This window comes from Staurois parvus, unplaced genomic scaffold (assembly GCF_062004578.1).
Source record: "Staurois parvus isolate SC_StPar_1 unplaced genomic scaffold, SC_StPar_1.0 ptg000165l, whole genome shotgun sequence".
Classification (NCBI taxonomy): Eukaryota; Metazoa; Chordata; class Amphibia; order Anura; family Ranidae; genus Staurois; species Staurois parvus.
In genome coordinates, this window is record NW_028317961.1 from 11907045 (window position 1) to 11921176 (window position 14132).

Sequence of the window (14132 nt, forward strand, 5' to 3'; positions counted from 1 at the left end):
GATATTGCATGGGAAATAAAAGAGAGCGGAGGGTACTGACGGTGTCAGATTTCAAATGGGTTTCCTGCAAACATACTACAGAAGGTTTGAAATGTTTAAGTACATGGAAGACAGCACCCCGTTTGGTTTTATCACCCAGGCCCCTTACATTTCAAGATAAAAACATCAATTCTTTATGGGAGATAGACATAAAACGTATGGAGAAAATAGGAAGGATAACTCGTGGACAAGCATAAGGCCCCCCCCCCCCGAGGGGAGCAATGAGCGGGTAGGCAGTAGGAGAGGCCCAGATCACATGGGGCAGGGTGACCAGGAGGACAGCCAAAGGAAGCAGGGAAGATAAACCCAGCAACATGTACTCCACTAAACACAGACATCGCAGGTGAACCATAAACAAAACAAGGGAGAATACTGAAATTATTACCGACATGTAGGCCAACAGAGCCATAATAATATTAACTGAAGACACTGGCAGGATGTTAAAAGGTCCCCTCAGGACCAGAAACAGATTGGGGTTTGCACAATGTTTGGTGGACAAGCACACAGCAGGTAAAAGTAAGGATAGCCCAAGAGGAGAGGAGCACCACCTTAAGCGGGAAAAAATTCTGATACAAAAAAGGAAGGAAGTGTGAGAGCAATACTCCGCTGTTCTGCTAAGCTGAGTTTAAAGCACTAAAGATCAACCAGGTCCCCAGGGTCAGGTTCCAGGGGAGTTTGCCAGGTGATGTTCCGCTCCATTCAACCATGGTAAGGCTGCATTAGGAGTATCAAAAAAGTGAGAAGTGTCATCCGCAAGCACATGAAGTTTAGCCGGATATAGCATGGCATATTGAAGGCCCAATGCCCGAAGACGTTTCTTGACATCCAGGAATTTTGTGCGTTGCTTTTGAACTTCCACGGAAAAATCTGGAAATAAGGATACTTGAACATTATCAACTGACAGATTACCCTTGCTTCTGGCCTGGAAGAGAATGGTATCTCTGTCCCGGTAATTGAGGAGCCTGAACAAAAAGGGTCGAGGAGGAGCGCCGACCGGAGGAGCATGTGCTGGGACTCTGTACGTTCTACTGCAAACATGAAGGAGAATACATCACTGCCAAAGGTAGGGGTCAGCAAGGCTTCAATAAAGGTTACATAATTTTACCCTCAGCGTGCTCCAGGATACCCACTGCGCGCACATTGTTGAGGCGTAACCGATTTTCCAAATTTTTCAATCTAGAGGCATTAGTAGAAGCGATCGATTGCACATATCGCATGTCCCTATGTAATGTTTGCCAATCATTCTCCAGGGTACTCACTCTCCCCTCCAAGGCCACAGTGCGATCCCGCATTTTCTGCATATCTTGACGCACCAGGGTCAATTCCATCCTCATCCCCTTCACCTCCCTGGTAAGAACCGCTATAGATGAGGTACATGTAGTGACTGCGGAGAAGATTTCTCTAAGGTTGGGTTCAGGATGATCTTCAATGGAAATCACAGGCTGTGTCCCATGAGACTAGGATGGTGGGATACTCACTGCGGGACTGCAGGATGGGATCTCTTGGTCTGCCAGTGCAAGAGGGATCTGTGTACAGCCTGCAAAGTCTAAGTCCGGATCAGTAGCGGAGTCCAAAAGTTGTTTCTGGGAAGTTTCCCTGGTGATTGGCCTGGCAAAGAACTTTTGAGCAGCCTCCCTCTGCTTCTCCTTGGATGCACGAATCGGGGTACCACCATCTTGCCCAACTGACTCAAGCAAGGCCCAACTTTCTTTCCCCCTTTTAGCCATCTCGAATCAGGATAATCGGGGCACCAAGTGACAGCAGGGGGGGTCAGAGAACACCCTGGGGACCCGAGATGCCATTGTAGCTGGAGAACGAGGTGCCAATCAGGATATTTACCAGCATGCAGAATGGAGCACACATCCTACTGCATGCAAAGCTGACCAAGCCCCCATAAACCGTTCTTGTTTACATGAAAATAAAACACGCAACCGTAGGCTGTTTTGGGACACATAGCCTCCTATTTACACTTTTTTTTTTAATATGTTCCCTGTGTGCCCTTATGTCTAACATTTGCAAAAGAAACTGCTCTAATTCCTTTTTCTCAAAGTAAACCATTAACATTGATATATTATGAGGAATGCAGCAGTGTATCATAGTTCACCTTTAATATGAATGTTTGGCTTGGTCCACATGACCACGCAGAACTAAAAGCATTATTCTTACTAACTGGCCCAGGCTGCTGCTCCGCTCACCATAACTGGTTAAAGGACCTTGCAGATGACACTGTATAAAAATATCCCAATTACCTGTTGAAAAAAAATATCAGTACCTTGTAGAGTTTCGTTTGTAACAGGACTCGGGCTGCGAGGCTTTTCTTCCTTGCTTTTCTCTACATCTGCTGGTAAAGAATCTTTAGGCTCTGTGTTTTCCTTAACTGTGACCTCAGCCTGTTTGTTTTCAGTCTTTTTTTTGCTTTCCTTTTTTACTGGTCGGACATTTCCAGGTGATGGTGGGCGCTGAGGGTTAGTTACCACTTTGGAACTATTAGATAGGGATGGTGCTGGCTTAGCTGTACTAGAATAAGTGACCGATGACTTCTGCTGATGTCTGAAATCAGAAAAATTGAAAAAACATGCAGGTCTGAAAACAAATTTAATGTTGTTATTCTAATATTTCCTTTAAACCTAACAAAAATACATCAAAATTTAAGCTCCTGTCCCTGCAGTGGTATGCTCACCAGTAACCACCACCAGCTTATTAGACTGACTGACACATAATTGCTCATGTTCTATGAGCGTGCTTGTGCAAGTAACACACAAACACCTTAATGTAGCGGTCATCTTTTTTCAAATTTGGGAAACAAGATAAAGCTTACTGGAGACACTGATCATCTCACCTGCCAATAATCACTGTAATAAAAAAAAAAAAAAAATAGCAAAAACGTGATCACATCAAGCATATACAGGTGAAACTCGAAAAATTAGAATATCGTGCAAAAGTTCATTTATTTCAGTAATGCAACTTAAAAGGTGAAACTAATATATGAGATAGACTCATTACATGCAAAGCAAGATAGTTCCAGCCGTGATTTGTCATAATTGTGATGATTATGGCTTACAGCTCATGAAAACCCCAAATCCACAATCTCAGAAAATTAGAATATTACATGCAATCAATAAAACAATGATTGTACATAGAACAATATCTGACCTCTGAAAAGTAGAAGCATGCATATGTACTCAGTACTTGGTTTGGGCCCCTTTTGCAGCAATTACTGCCTCAATGCGACGTGGCATGGAAGCTATCAGCCTGTGCCACTACTGAGGTGTTATGGAAGACCAGGATGCTTCAATAGCAGCCTTCAGCTCTTCTGCATTGTTCGGTCTCATGCCTCTCATTTTTCTCTTGGCAATGCCCCATAGATTCTCTATGGGGTTCAGGTACAGTGAGTTTGCTGGCCAATCAAGCACAGTAATCCCACGGTCATTGAACCAGGTTTTGGTGCTTTTGGCAGTGTGGGCAGGTGCCAAGTCCTGCTGGAAAATTAAGTCAGCATCCCCATAAAGCTCGTCTGCGGAAGGAAGCATGAAGTGCTCCAAAATCTCCTGGTAGACGGCTGCGTTGACCCTGGACTTAATGAAGCACAGTGGACCAACACCAGCAGATGACATGGCTCCCCAAATCAACACAGACTGTGGAAACTTCACACTGGACTTCAAGCATCTTGCAGTGTGTGCCTCTCCATTCTTCCTCCATACCCTTGGTTTCCAAAATGAGATGCAAAAGTTGCTCTCATCAGAAAAGAGGACTTTGGACCACTGAGCAACAGACCAGGTCTGTTTTTCTTTAGCCCAGGTAAGACGCTTCTGAAGTTGTTTGTTGTTCAGGAACGGCTTGACAAGAGGAATACGACATTTGAAGCCCATGTCCAGGATCTGTCTGTGTGTGGTGACTCTTGATGCACTGACTCCAGCCTCAGTCCACTCCTTGTGAAAGTCCCTAACACTTTTGAATGGCCGTTTCCTGACAATCCTCTCCAAACTGCGGTCATCCCTGCTGCTTGTGCACCTTTTTCTTCCACACTTTTACCTTCCACATAACTTTCTATTAATGTGCTTTGATACAGCACTTTGGGAACATCCAACTTCTTTTGCAATTACCTTTTGAGGCTTTCCCTCCTTATGGAGGGTGCAATGATGGTTTTCTGCACAACTGTCAGGTCAGCAGTCTTTCCCATGATTGTGATTCCTACTGAACTAGACTGAGAGACCATTTAAAGGCTCAGGAACCCTTTGCAGGTGTTATGGCTTATTTAGCTGATTAGAGTGGGACACTTTGAGCCGAGAATATTGCACCTTTTCACAATATTCTAATTTTCTGAGATTGTGGATTTGGGGTTTTCATGAGCTGTAAGCCATAATCATCACAATTATGACAAATCACGGCTTCAATTATCTTGCTTTGCATGTAATGAGTCTATCTCATATATTAGTTTCACCTTTTAAGTTGCATTACTGAAATAAATGAACTTTTGCACGATATTCTAATTTTTCCAGTTTCACCTGTATACGGGCTGGAGAGGGGATGGGATGCGCCCTACAGATATGACCTCCGTTGAGGGAAAGAAACAGCAATGAGCTTGGAAAAAAAAATCAAACCTGGTTGATCAACATCTACCTCAAGAAAGCGTATCTGCAATTGTCCAGTAGGTCTGGTAGACATGCAACTATAGCAAAGAATAAAAAAAAGAGCGCACCAACCTTGCGCTTTACCTTAGTAAATAGTAGATTAATTTATTAATAAAATATACTCACAAGAGTAGCAGTAAATTAGGCATATAATAACCATAGCCAACACAGGGTTACAGGTCACGTACAAGTTCCATCCAAAGGGGAGATAAACTCTTGGTCAAGCTAACGCGTTTCGAAGGGTGATCCCTTCTTCATTCAGCTCTGATGAAGAAGGGATGAAACTTCGAAACGGATTAGCATGGGGCCGAAAATCAGCCGGTTCAGCAGGAGGTGGGAGACTTTCGGTCCGTGTGTACAGCTGTCTTTTCTACAGAAGCTGGTCTAAGGAACAGCTTTTGTAGAAAGGGAATGCTGGAATACCAGCATCCGAGCAGTGTGTTCTGGGGGTGGGGTCAAAACACAAAGGCACAGTAGGGGAGATTGCTGTACTAACATCGCTTGTGTTATTGTAAATTTTTAAATTTTTGTTTTTTTTCAGCCAGTGGGTACCAGTTTTAACTCAGCTGTCCTGAGAACGTCATCGCAGCCATCTTGTCGGTTTAAAACAACGTATTTGACAGGCCAGTTTTTACTGAAGTTCTTTGTAATTTTAATACATTTCATGGTTGAGTTATATACTACACTAAGAGTTGGCATCTCTTCTCTACATGGTGTTTTGTTACCCGATGGGAGGTTTGCTGCCTAGAGGTCCTATAATTTGGAGAAGTGCTTGTTAAATTACCGGAAGGAGCCTTCATTCAGGAGTCCTTGTCACACCAGTTGGACCAATTTACTGCATTATTTGACCAGTCCTTTGGGCGGTCAAATCTTTTGGTAAGAGGTTTTCTTATTGTGTGGATGGTGACGGTCTCCTTCTTGAAATGGGCTCTTTCTTTCAAGCACCAACTTCTGCCTGCTTATGTGGATTTTAAATGGACTTTGTTACAACCTGTGTGTGCTTTTTAGTACTGTTTTCATTTTGATTCCAATGAGATATATAATTTAACTAATTCAGTATCTTTCACGCTTATAGCACTGCATTTTATTGCTAATATTTGTTACATTTGTCCTGAGAACTGCTGGTTGTTCTACAAATGCTCACAGAACTCAAAATGTATCTATGGCAGTACCGTCCCTAAAAAGTTCGTCTCAGCACTGCCAATTTCATTAAAGAACTCTGAATTACATACAATCCTTGAAAGTATGTCATTGTCTTTTATATTTTAGCTGCCTGGCTTTGATGCTGATGAAGTGACTTCAATACATTCTGAGTCACTGAACAAAAAAATACAAAACAAAAAAACAAATGTGCAGTTCAAATATGTGACTTCACTGAGTGCATATTTGTTCCAGGTCAGTGATTCAGAAAGCATTAGAAGTGTACTAACTTCTCTCCAAACAAGATACCTCTAAGGAGCCTGTAGATCAGTCATCATTAAATGGTGGACCACGGTCCAGATCCAGACCAAGTCAGTATCCAATCCGGACCGCTGTGGTCATGCCACTTAAAGAGCCACTTTCTTCTTCCAGTCTCTGCCCCTAGAGCGGAGAGTGGGAGGCAGCAAAGAACTGGATGGAGCAGGGATGGGGAGGGGGCTTGGGCGGGAGCTGCTTTCTCCTTTCAGCTTCCACCAACTGTCAAATTCTTAGAGCGGGAGGCAGCAAAGCACTAGACAGGGTGGGGCGGGGCAAGAAGGGTGGCTGGAAGGGAGCTGCCAAAGTTAACTTTTCCTATTAACAAGCTGGTGATTGGCTGCACTTAGCAACCAATCACCTGCTGGTTAACTTTAAACATTAATTCTGGGAGCTCCTGCCCCCCTCCCCCTGTTGCTGTGCTTCCTCTGGCCCGCTGTCCAGAACTGTGTGTAAGTATCTTCATCTTTTAACTGTTTGCTCTCTGTGTCCTGGGAAGTGTGAATGGGGTAAATGACATAGCTGTGGGGGGAGGGGGATGTGAAAGGGGTAGAGGACCATGCTGTGGAGGGAGGGAGTGTGAAGGGGGGGGTAGAGGACATGCCTGTGAGGGGTGAGAAGGGGGGTAGAAGACATGCCTGTGGGGGGTAGGAAGGGGGTAGAAGACATGCCTGTGGGGGTGAGAATGGGGTAGAAGACATGCCTGTGGGGGGTGAGAAGGGGGTAGAAGACATAGCTGTGGGGGGTGTGAATAGGAGTCCTGAGATGATCTGACTACCCCTTGCACATCTGTGAGACAAGTCTGCTCTATAAACAGGAATCTTTGGCTTGGTACTGCTAATACTGTATAATAATAATAATGGATAGGGGAGTGGGAAGGAAGCACAAGTTGATGGCATGATTAATGTTGTGGGGAGCAACAACAATCAGAACAGGTTTTATCCTACTTTATCCAATTAATGTTAACAGTGAACTCTTACTCAGAATAACAAGCATTACCAGTGCAATGTCTTTACAGCATAACTACTTTTTCAGTGTAGTTTGACCAATGCTTGACCTTGCAGCCTGTTCTAAAAGATAAACTGAATGCAATACCTGTCCTCCTGGGACTGATTGATCTTCACTATCTAGACTGCCATAGAGAAATCACTGCGGTTCTGATGAAGCTATTCCTGACCACTACTACAAAACACCTTTTACAGATAAAACTTTTTTTGGGGCTAAATAAGCAATTTTTCACCGGTTTTCCAAAAGCACCATTCTAGTTGCAGTTACAAGCAAATTCCTTGACAGCATAGCAGGCTAGCTGTATGCATAATATCAGGAGGTTGCATGCCACAGTGTGTCAAACACATCGAAGTCTGTAACACAGGTACTATATTTAACAATTTTTTTGTAGAGGCAAGAGAGAGAAGTCACATTTGGAACCTGAAATGAAGTTTAGTAACCATCTAATTGTAAGCACGTAATGTGCACATAACAAAACATCAGGCATGCTGGTCTGTAATATGATGATCTTCACAAATAAAAAAAAAAAATCACAAGCCTACAGTTGCAGAAAAATGCATCTTCATTACTGATGCTATGTTTATATGGGTAAAATGCCATTTTGCCAGGTGTGTTCTGGCCTGTCTCACTGGGATTTTTGCTTGCATCAAAGCTTCTTTTCTTTCCACACAAATCAATGAGAGGTTGATGGAGCTTAGAACTAGGTCGAAAGCCGACTGAATGCATCCATCATTGAACTCTGAATGATCCCACAAAATCCTCCAACTGATTTCAAACGTAGGCTGAATGCACCTGAAAATACGCTGCCTTTGCCCCTCAACACAAGCCCTAAGCCTAGGGCTACACAGATGATTTGACATTGAGAAATTTAACTACTTGTTGTCCAACATCACATTAGCAGACCATTGCTAACAAGCAGTCAAACCTCTCAGTAGCAGAGAGATTTAATTATCAGTGTAGGCTGAATTTCACAGATATTACATTGACCAGAGACATGTTCTCTATAGAGGTACCACCTCAAAGGAACCAATGTGTTGCTTTTTCTCTTACATTACTCTCTCTTGATTTGAAAGGCATGTGTAGCTCATCTACATAATGATTTCTTAAAGTAAAGCCTTGTTGCTGGTACTCTTATGTTTTGGGAGAACCATCTTTCCTCTTATTTAAATATATGATGGTGTATTCAACCCTACCAAAACTTTTTTTTTTAATTCCATCCAGATTCCAGACCAAGTGACCATCTCATGCTTTACCACCCTCAAAAAGCACTACCCTGTGTGTTCTCCAGAACTTACAAGAGGATAGATTTGAAAATACTGTTCCATTCTTCCCTTTTAAATAAGATGGCACTATGGAACTGATAAGATGGCCTCACCTGAACCCAACTATATTTTCAATTGTTGGCATGATTACGGGGCACAGTTTGACCAATCTTCATCAAGAACTACATAAAACTGTGACCTAGGGTCTAGTGGCATAATACAGCTAACATAAGTACGCCAAACTTGGTTTCTGTAAATATTCTGATCCCCTAAACTCAGCACTGCACCAGCCTTCTGCTTTCCCACACCCCCTGCTTGCCACTCTTCTCCAAAGCTCCCCCTGCTGTCAGTTAAGAAGTAACACTGCATAGAAGACCCAGGGCGGTGTCACTTCACTTCATCATGCCTTGTATTCATGTATCTGTGACACATCAATATGGACTGTCTACGTGAACATACCACAGTGAAGCTGTGCACTGAACAGAAAGACATCTCCACACTTACCCTCCAGACAGAGTTGCTAGTGATTTTGCTCTTGGGATACTAGGAGAATGGGTTCTCTTGACAATGGAAGTAGGTATTAGTAATTTATTTTCCTTTTCATCCTCTCGTGTTTCTTTTTTCTGTCCCTAAGTTCCAATAAAAATAAAATGTCAGTGTCTAGTTAATTTACTGCTTGTTTTTATATATGGTAAAATGGTGTTCATGGATTCAAAGAATGCGGCATGTTAATATCGAATAATTGTTTAGACAACTAGACTTCAAGATGTGTCTTTGGTCTTCAAAATGGCAATCTATATATAAATTTCCAAACAAGAATTGCTTAAAAGCCACATAGCTTACAAATAGTGATTTGTCTACATCCACAAGAATTTGTGCACGAGTATATAACAACTGTTAACCAGATCTGAACTTGTGTACACAGCAGTATCCCACCACTGGCTGATATGTGTGATCCAAGCTACATCAAGCACCACTGCTGCATACAAAGCCTATTCCGCACACCTGCAAGAATGGTGGGGCTGGGGAATTCATGCCACAGCCAAACTATTTGCAGCAAACCTGATATTATAAAACTAGGTAAGAGAAAAACCCATTTTCTTCTATGCCTATAAAATTAAACTGGTATTAAACCCAAAAGCAAACATTTATTATATTGCAGCTTAACATCTTTTAGATGTGATACTGTAGCTGCATTAGTTATTTTACTTTGAGCTTTCTTTTCACCTAATGATTCAGCCAGTAGGTCTGTTTTGCAAAAGAGCAAGCTGTCCTGCAGATGTAGCAGTCATAGTGTTGAGATAAACCGTTTAATACTGACAGGGGTGCTTACAATGATCAGCTTTTGTTTATTTATACAAAATCTTTATCCCACAAGGAAGAACTGTTTGCTGTAACTGCGAACTGCTTATAATGTGTTGGCTAGAGAGTGTTTTTTAAATTTGCTAGTACATCTAACACTACTCTCCCCTTAGACTGACAATGCTGCTGTCCAAAGGTGACACTGCGCACTTTCATGCAGAGTATAGGCACCCTAATACATTAGGTGTGTTAATGGCCAGATCACCAGGTGAAAACATAGGAAATAAAGCCCAAAATGAAAACAAATGCAGCCACCCCATCTAATGACTGGTAGGCTGCATAATATTACATTTTTGATTTTGGGCTTACTATAGCTTTAACTTTTAAGGGAAATGAATTTGGCATGAGGAAACTGTAGATGGGAAATTCAAAGCATTCAACAGATAACCACTTATAACGTTGGGCAAAGGGTTTTTCAGTTCTCCCATGACAAACAGTATCATTTGAACATATCTTATTGGACACAGTGCATACATAATATATGTAATGATTAATAATTATTCATTACTAATTCTCAGGTGACATTACGCTGTTTTAGTAAAAACAAATTATATCAATATAATACATCATAGTTGTATAAAAATCATCTGAATTGTTATGTAAATCGAACTCTAGCTAATGCAGGAAATTTCAATGTAACAAGCAAAAAACAGGAATTTTGAACTTACCATACATTCTTTTTCTTGGAGTTCAATGGGGTTCACAGGAATCAGACATCAGAGTTATATTGCTGCCTACAGGAGCACTAGTATAACCCCTCCCAGTCCCAGCATGCTTTAGTTTTGTAACAAAGCAGTAGTAAGAGCAAGACCATAAATGAGTAGAGGACCTGTGTCTCTCAATGAACTCCCCTAAAAAGGATATTATAATGACTACAAAAATCCTATTCTGTCTTGTTCATTAAAGGACACAGGACAGTTGGGATGTTCAAAAGCTGTCCGAGGGAACACTGCAAAAAATCCCAACAGGCCCACTAAAATACAAAAGTAAAAATCATTAAAAAAAAAAAAACCCATCAGGAAACAGCCAGGTACTGCCAACAGCTCAAACAGCTAATAGACCTTATGTTTAAAAGCTGGCATCATTTGAAGCCTGAATATCCATCTGGTAGAACATAAGAGAACAAGTGAGCAAAAGAACTTAGTCGTACAAATCTGAGACACAGCTGCCTAATGCTGAAAAGCCCACAATGCACTTGTCGATTTAGCAGAATGTGGTTTGACTGGAAAGGGCTGAACCCCATCCATAAAGGATCAGTTCACCTTTTTAATATAGCAAATGCTTTTCATAGCTCTGTTCTGTCTTCTGTTAGGACAAACACTACCTACTGCTAAAGGAGGGCACACCAGGACCGCACATGAGCAGTGTGCTCTCTGTGTCTCCTGTCTGCTCAAATGAGTTCAGCAGCTGTGACAGGATATAGCGAGAACGTGCACTGAACATGTGCATCTCTCGAGAAAAGGATTGTGCTCCCTCTTTCAGAGCTAGTGAATCTTCATCCTAGCACCTGCTCTGTCTTCATAAGGATACAGGATGGAGTCATTAAAAGTATTTACAATTTTAAAAGTAAAAAACATTTTTAAACATATTCCTAAAAGTAAGTGTATACAGTAGGTTTCAGGTATAGCGAAATAGCCAACATGTACAGTTGTGCTCAAAAGTTCACGGTCACTGGCTTTAATGGGGCATGGCTTTTGAATCCAGGTGCTGCCGGCTGAGGATGTCCACATGCCAATTCTCCAAGCCTGAAATGTTAAGTGCATACAAGGGTGGGACATGAATGTTCTGCCCATGACAGAATCTTTTCTACCTCTCTATGCAGAGGTATGCTACTTTTGTGGTTATCTGACTAGATCCTGATCAGATGACCCACCAGTCAGGATGTCCAATATCGAAGGAGGATTTCATCAACCCTATGATACTCATGTGAAAGAGAAGAGGCCATTGACTCTTGGACAGAAGAGTCCAAAGTCTAGGAGAGGAGAGTTTGAAATTCCTCTTAGGGAAGAAAAACTTTTGGCTGAGCTGTGTCTAAAATAAGGCCCTAGCTCTTCTAAGCAATAAGTTGACTCTAACACCAATTACTGAAGGTTCAGGATCCAGGATCTGTTGTTAGACCTGTGCTGATTTTTCCTTCAACTGGAGGTCTTTCATTAATCCCACAATAGACATGCCCTGGGAACGTAACAAAGGTGAGCACACGGTGTAAAGAAGTAAGGCCAGACGGTAGGGCCACAAACTGAAAGTGTTGGGGACCAACAGCAAACTGAAAAAAATCATGGAAAAATAGGGTCTGTCCTTGATGTCTACAGAAGCAAGAAAGTCTCCCTGATGAAAGGAGGCTACAACAGACTTCGTGGATTCTATGCAGAATTTTTGGGACTGAAAGAGGACACTCGAGATCCAAAATGTGACCATTACCTAGTTTTGATTTTGGAGCTGTGAAAAGATTGGGCTAATATCCAATAACCCACTGATTCAGCTTGAGACCTAGGTGTCCAATGCATCTCTGCAGAAACACTGACCCTCAAGAGGGCATGCACAAAAGATGCTTATTATAGTTCTATTCTACACCATTCTATGGATGGGAATCCATCCATTCCCTAATGTTTGATAGACTACGGCAGGATGCAAGGCAAGGCCTACAGAGAAAACAAGGATTTCTAAAAAATCTCCAAACAATTATCTATTGGATCCTTAGGCACTGGCGCATCCTATACAGAAACAGTAATGCTTTATGAAGACATGATACTTCTTAAAAATGCCTCCCCAATGGATATTAGCCTACAAAATGTTTGGGAGGTGTGACTAGTTTATTAGGAGTTTCCCAGTCTCTGTACAGAACATCTTGCAGTAGGGTGTGCACCAGAATTTTTTTTTTTAAGTCTTAGAGCCTCTAAGGGATCCCAGACTAGTAATAGGGCTTGTATAAGCTAATGGCTTATATCTCATTATTACGTGGCATGCACTGCATTAATAAGAGCCGAAATTGTTTTTCTAAGCCTGGGAGCTTCAGCAAGATGCATGCGACTCCTCAAGGACAATATCATCTGGCAAGGGGTTTTCAGACTCTTTGCCAGATAGAATGTCTGCAGCCGAGTCTCGGAGCCTAAAGCTCCAAGCAGATCCAATGATGATTCAGTAGGAAAAGGCACTGAGGTAAGCCTTTTCAGTTAGAGTCAACTATCAAAGTTGCAATTTGGTCTATGACATCCTGCATAACTGTAGTGAAATGCTTGTGGGATAAGGAAAATACCTCATGGGATTAACGAAGATTCCAAGGAATATAGTGAATAAAGCAGGGGATAAGACCCTTGAAAGGGAGCACTGCAGGCCAACCCCAAAACTGTTAGTGGCTTGTGAGCTGGATGGATCCAATACAGCAGGGACTGCTCCCCTTGTGTTTGGGGTCTTACATGTTGCACTGCTTGGCAGGGAACACTTAGGTGTCCATTTATCATGCAGCGGTCAGTTCTCCGGCATTCTTGGAGAAGACAGTTCTCCTCTGAATGCCTTTTTATGCAGCGGTGTAGATCAGTTCTCCGATTGAAGGGAGAACCGATCTACAAACGCTTTCAATGCTGGAAAATGGCTGCTTTTACTATAATCTCACAAGATTACAGTAAGAGATCAGTCAAACACCATTTACTAAGCAGCTGTAAATTAACGCTGCTTCGTTTGCGGTTCCTCCGATTCTCCAGCTCTGAGCTGGAGAATCTGGAGGGAGAACACAGATCGCCAGTGAAGTGCTGAGATCGTGCCTTCATATACTGGCCATCTGTGTGCTGAGATGATCAGCAGAGAACATGTTCTCCGCTGATCATCTCTGTTTCCTAAACCACTAATGATCGGAGATCAGCAACGATCCTCACGATCACCGCTGATCTCGGTTTCATAAAAGAACACCACAGAATACTAGGGAAAAACTGAGGTAATCACAAGTCAACTGTCAGTCAGCAGCTCTCCGCTATATCCCTCCAGTGCTCACTGGAGTGCCTGGCAGTGTAGGGGGTAGGAGCGGCTGGCTCAGGCCCTCAGCACTGAACTGTGAGGCTCAGCCATCTGTCGGTCAGACATCTGGGTGGATCCCGACATTAAAGGGGAGGTCCCTCCAGAGTCCGGACCAGCTGAGTGACTTCAACAGGTAGCGGACTTTATCCCACTGTCGGCTGAATACAGATCACAGGAGTGCAGAACTAACCGCACTCCTGTGACCCACATGAGAAATAGGGTCTGAAAGGATTAATGGAATATAACCAAATCCATTTTGTATACACTAATACAAGATTCTTGTTTAACATACACATATATATGAACTTTTTACACAGTAACAAAACTGTCTATGGCAGCTTTATGTAGAAATAAGTGTTTTTGC

General features: G+C 42.4%; 1 protein-coding gene across 6 annotated transcripts in view; it reads right to left on the minus strand.

Annotated features, from left to right (window-relative positions):
* The window catches only part of MAP7 (microtubule associated protein 7), a 245121-nt gene that overhangs the window by 42034 nt on the left and 188955 nt on the right, over positions 1-14132 (minus strand). For all 6 annotated transcript variants that reach the window (XM_089676217.1, XM_089676219.1, XM_089676218.1 and 3 more), the window contains 2 exons: positions 8900-9024; positions 2312-2589 (listed from right to left, as the gene is read on the minus strand). In XM_089676217.1, coding sequence (XP_089532343.1) covers positions 2312-2589; positions 8900-9024 — 403 coding nt within the window. The remainder of the gene's footprint in view (positions 1-2311; positions 2590-8899; positions 9025-14132) is intronic.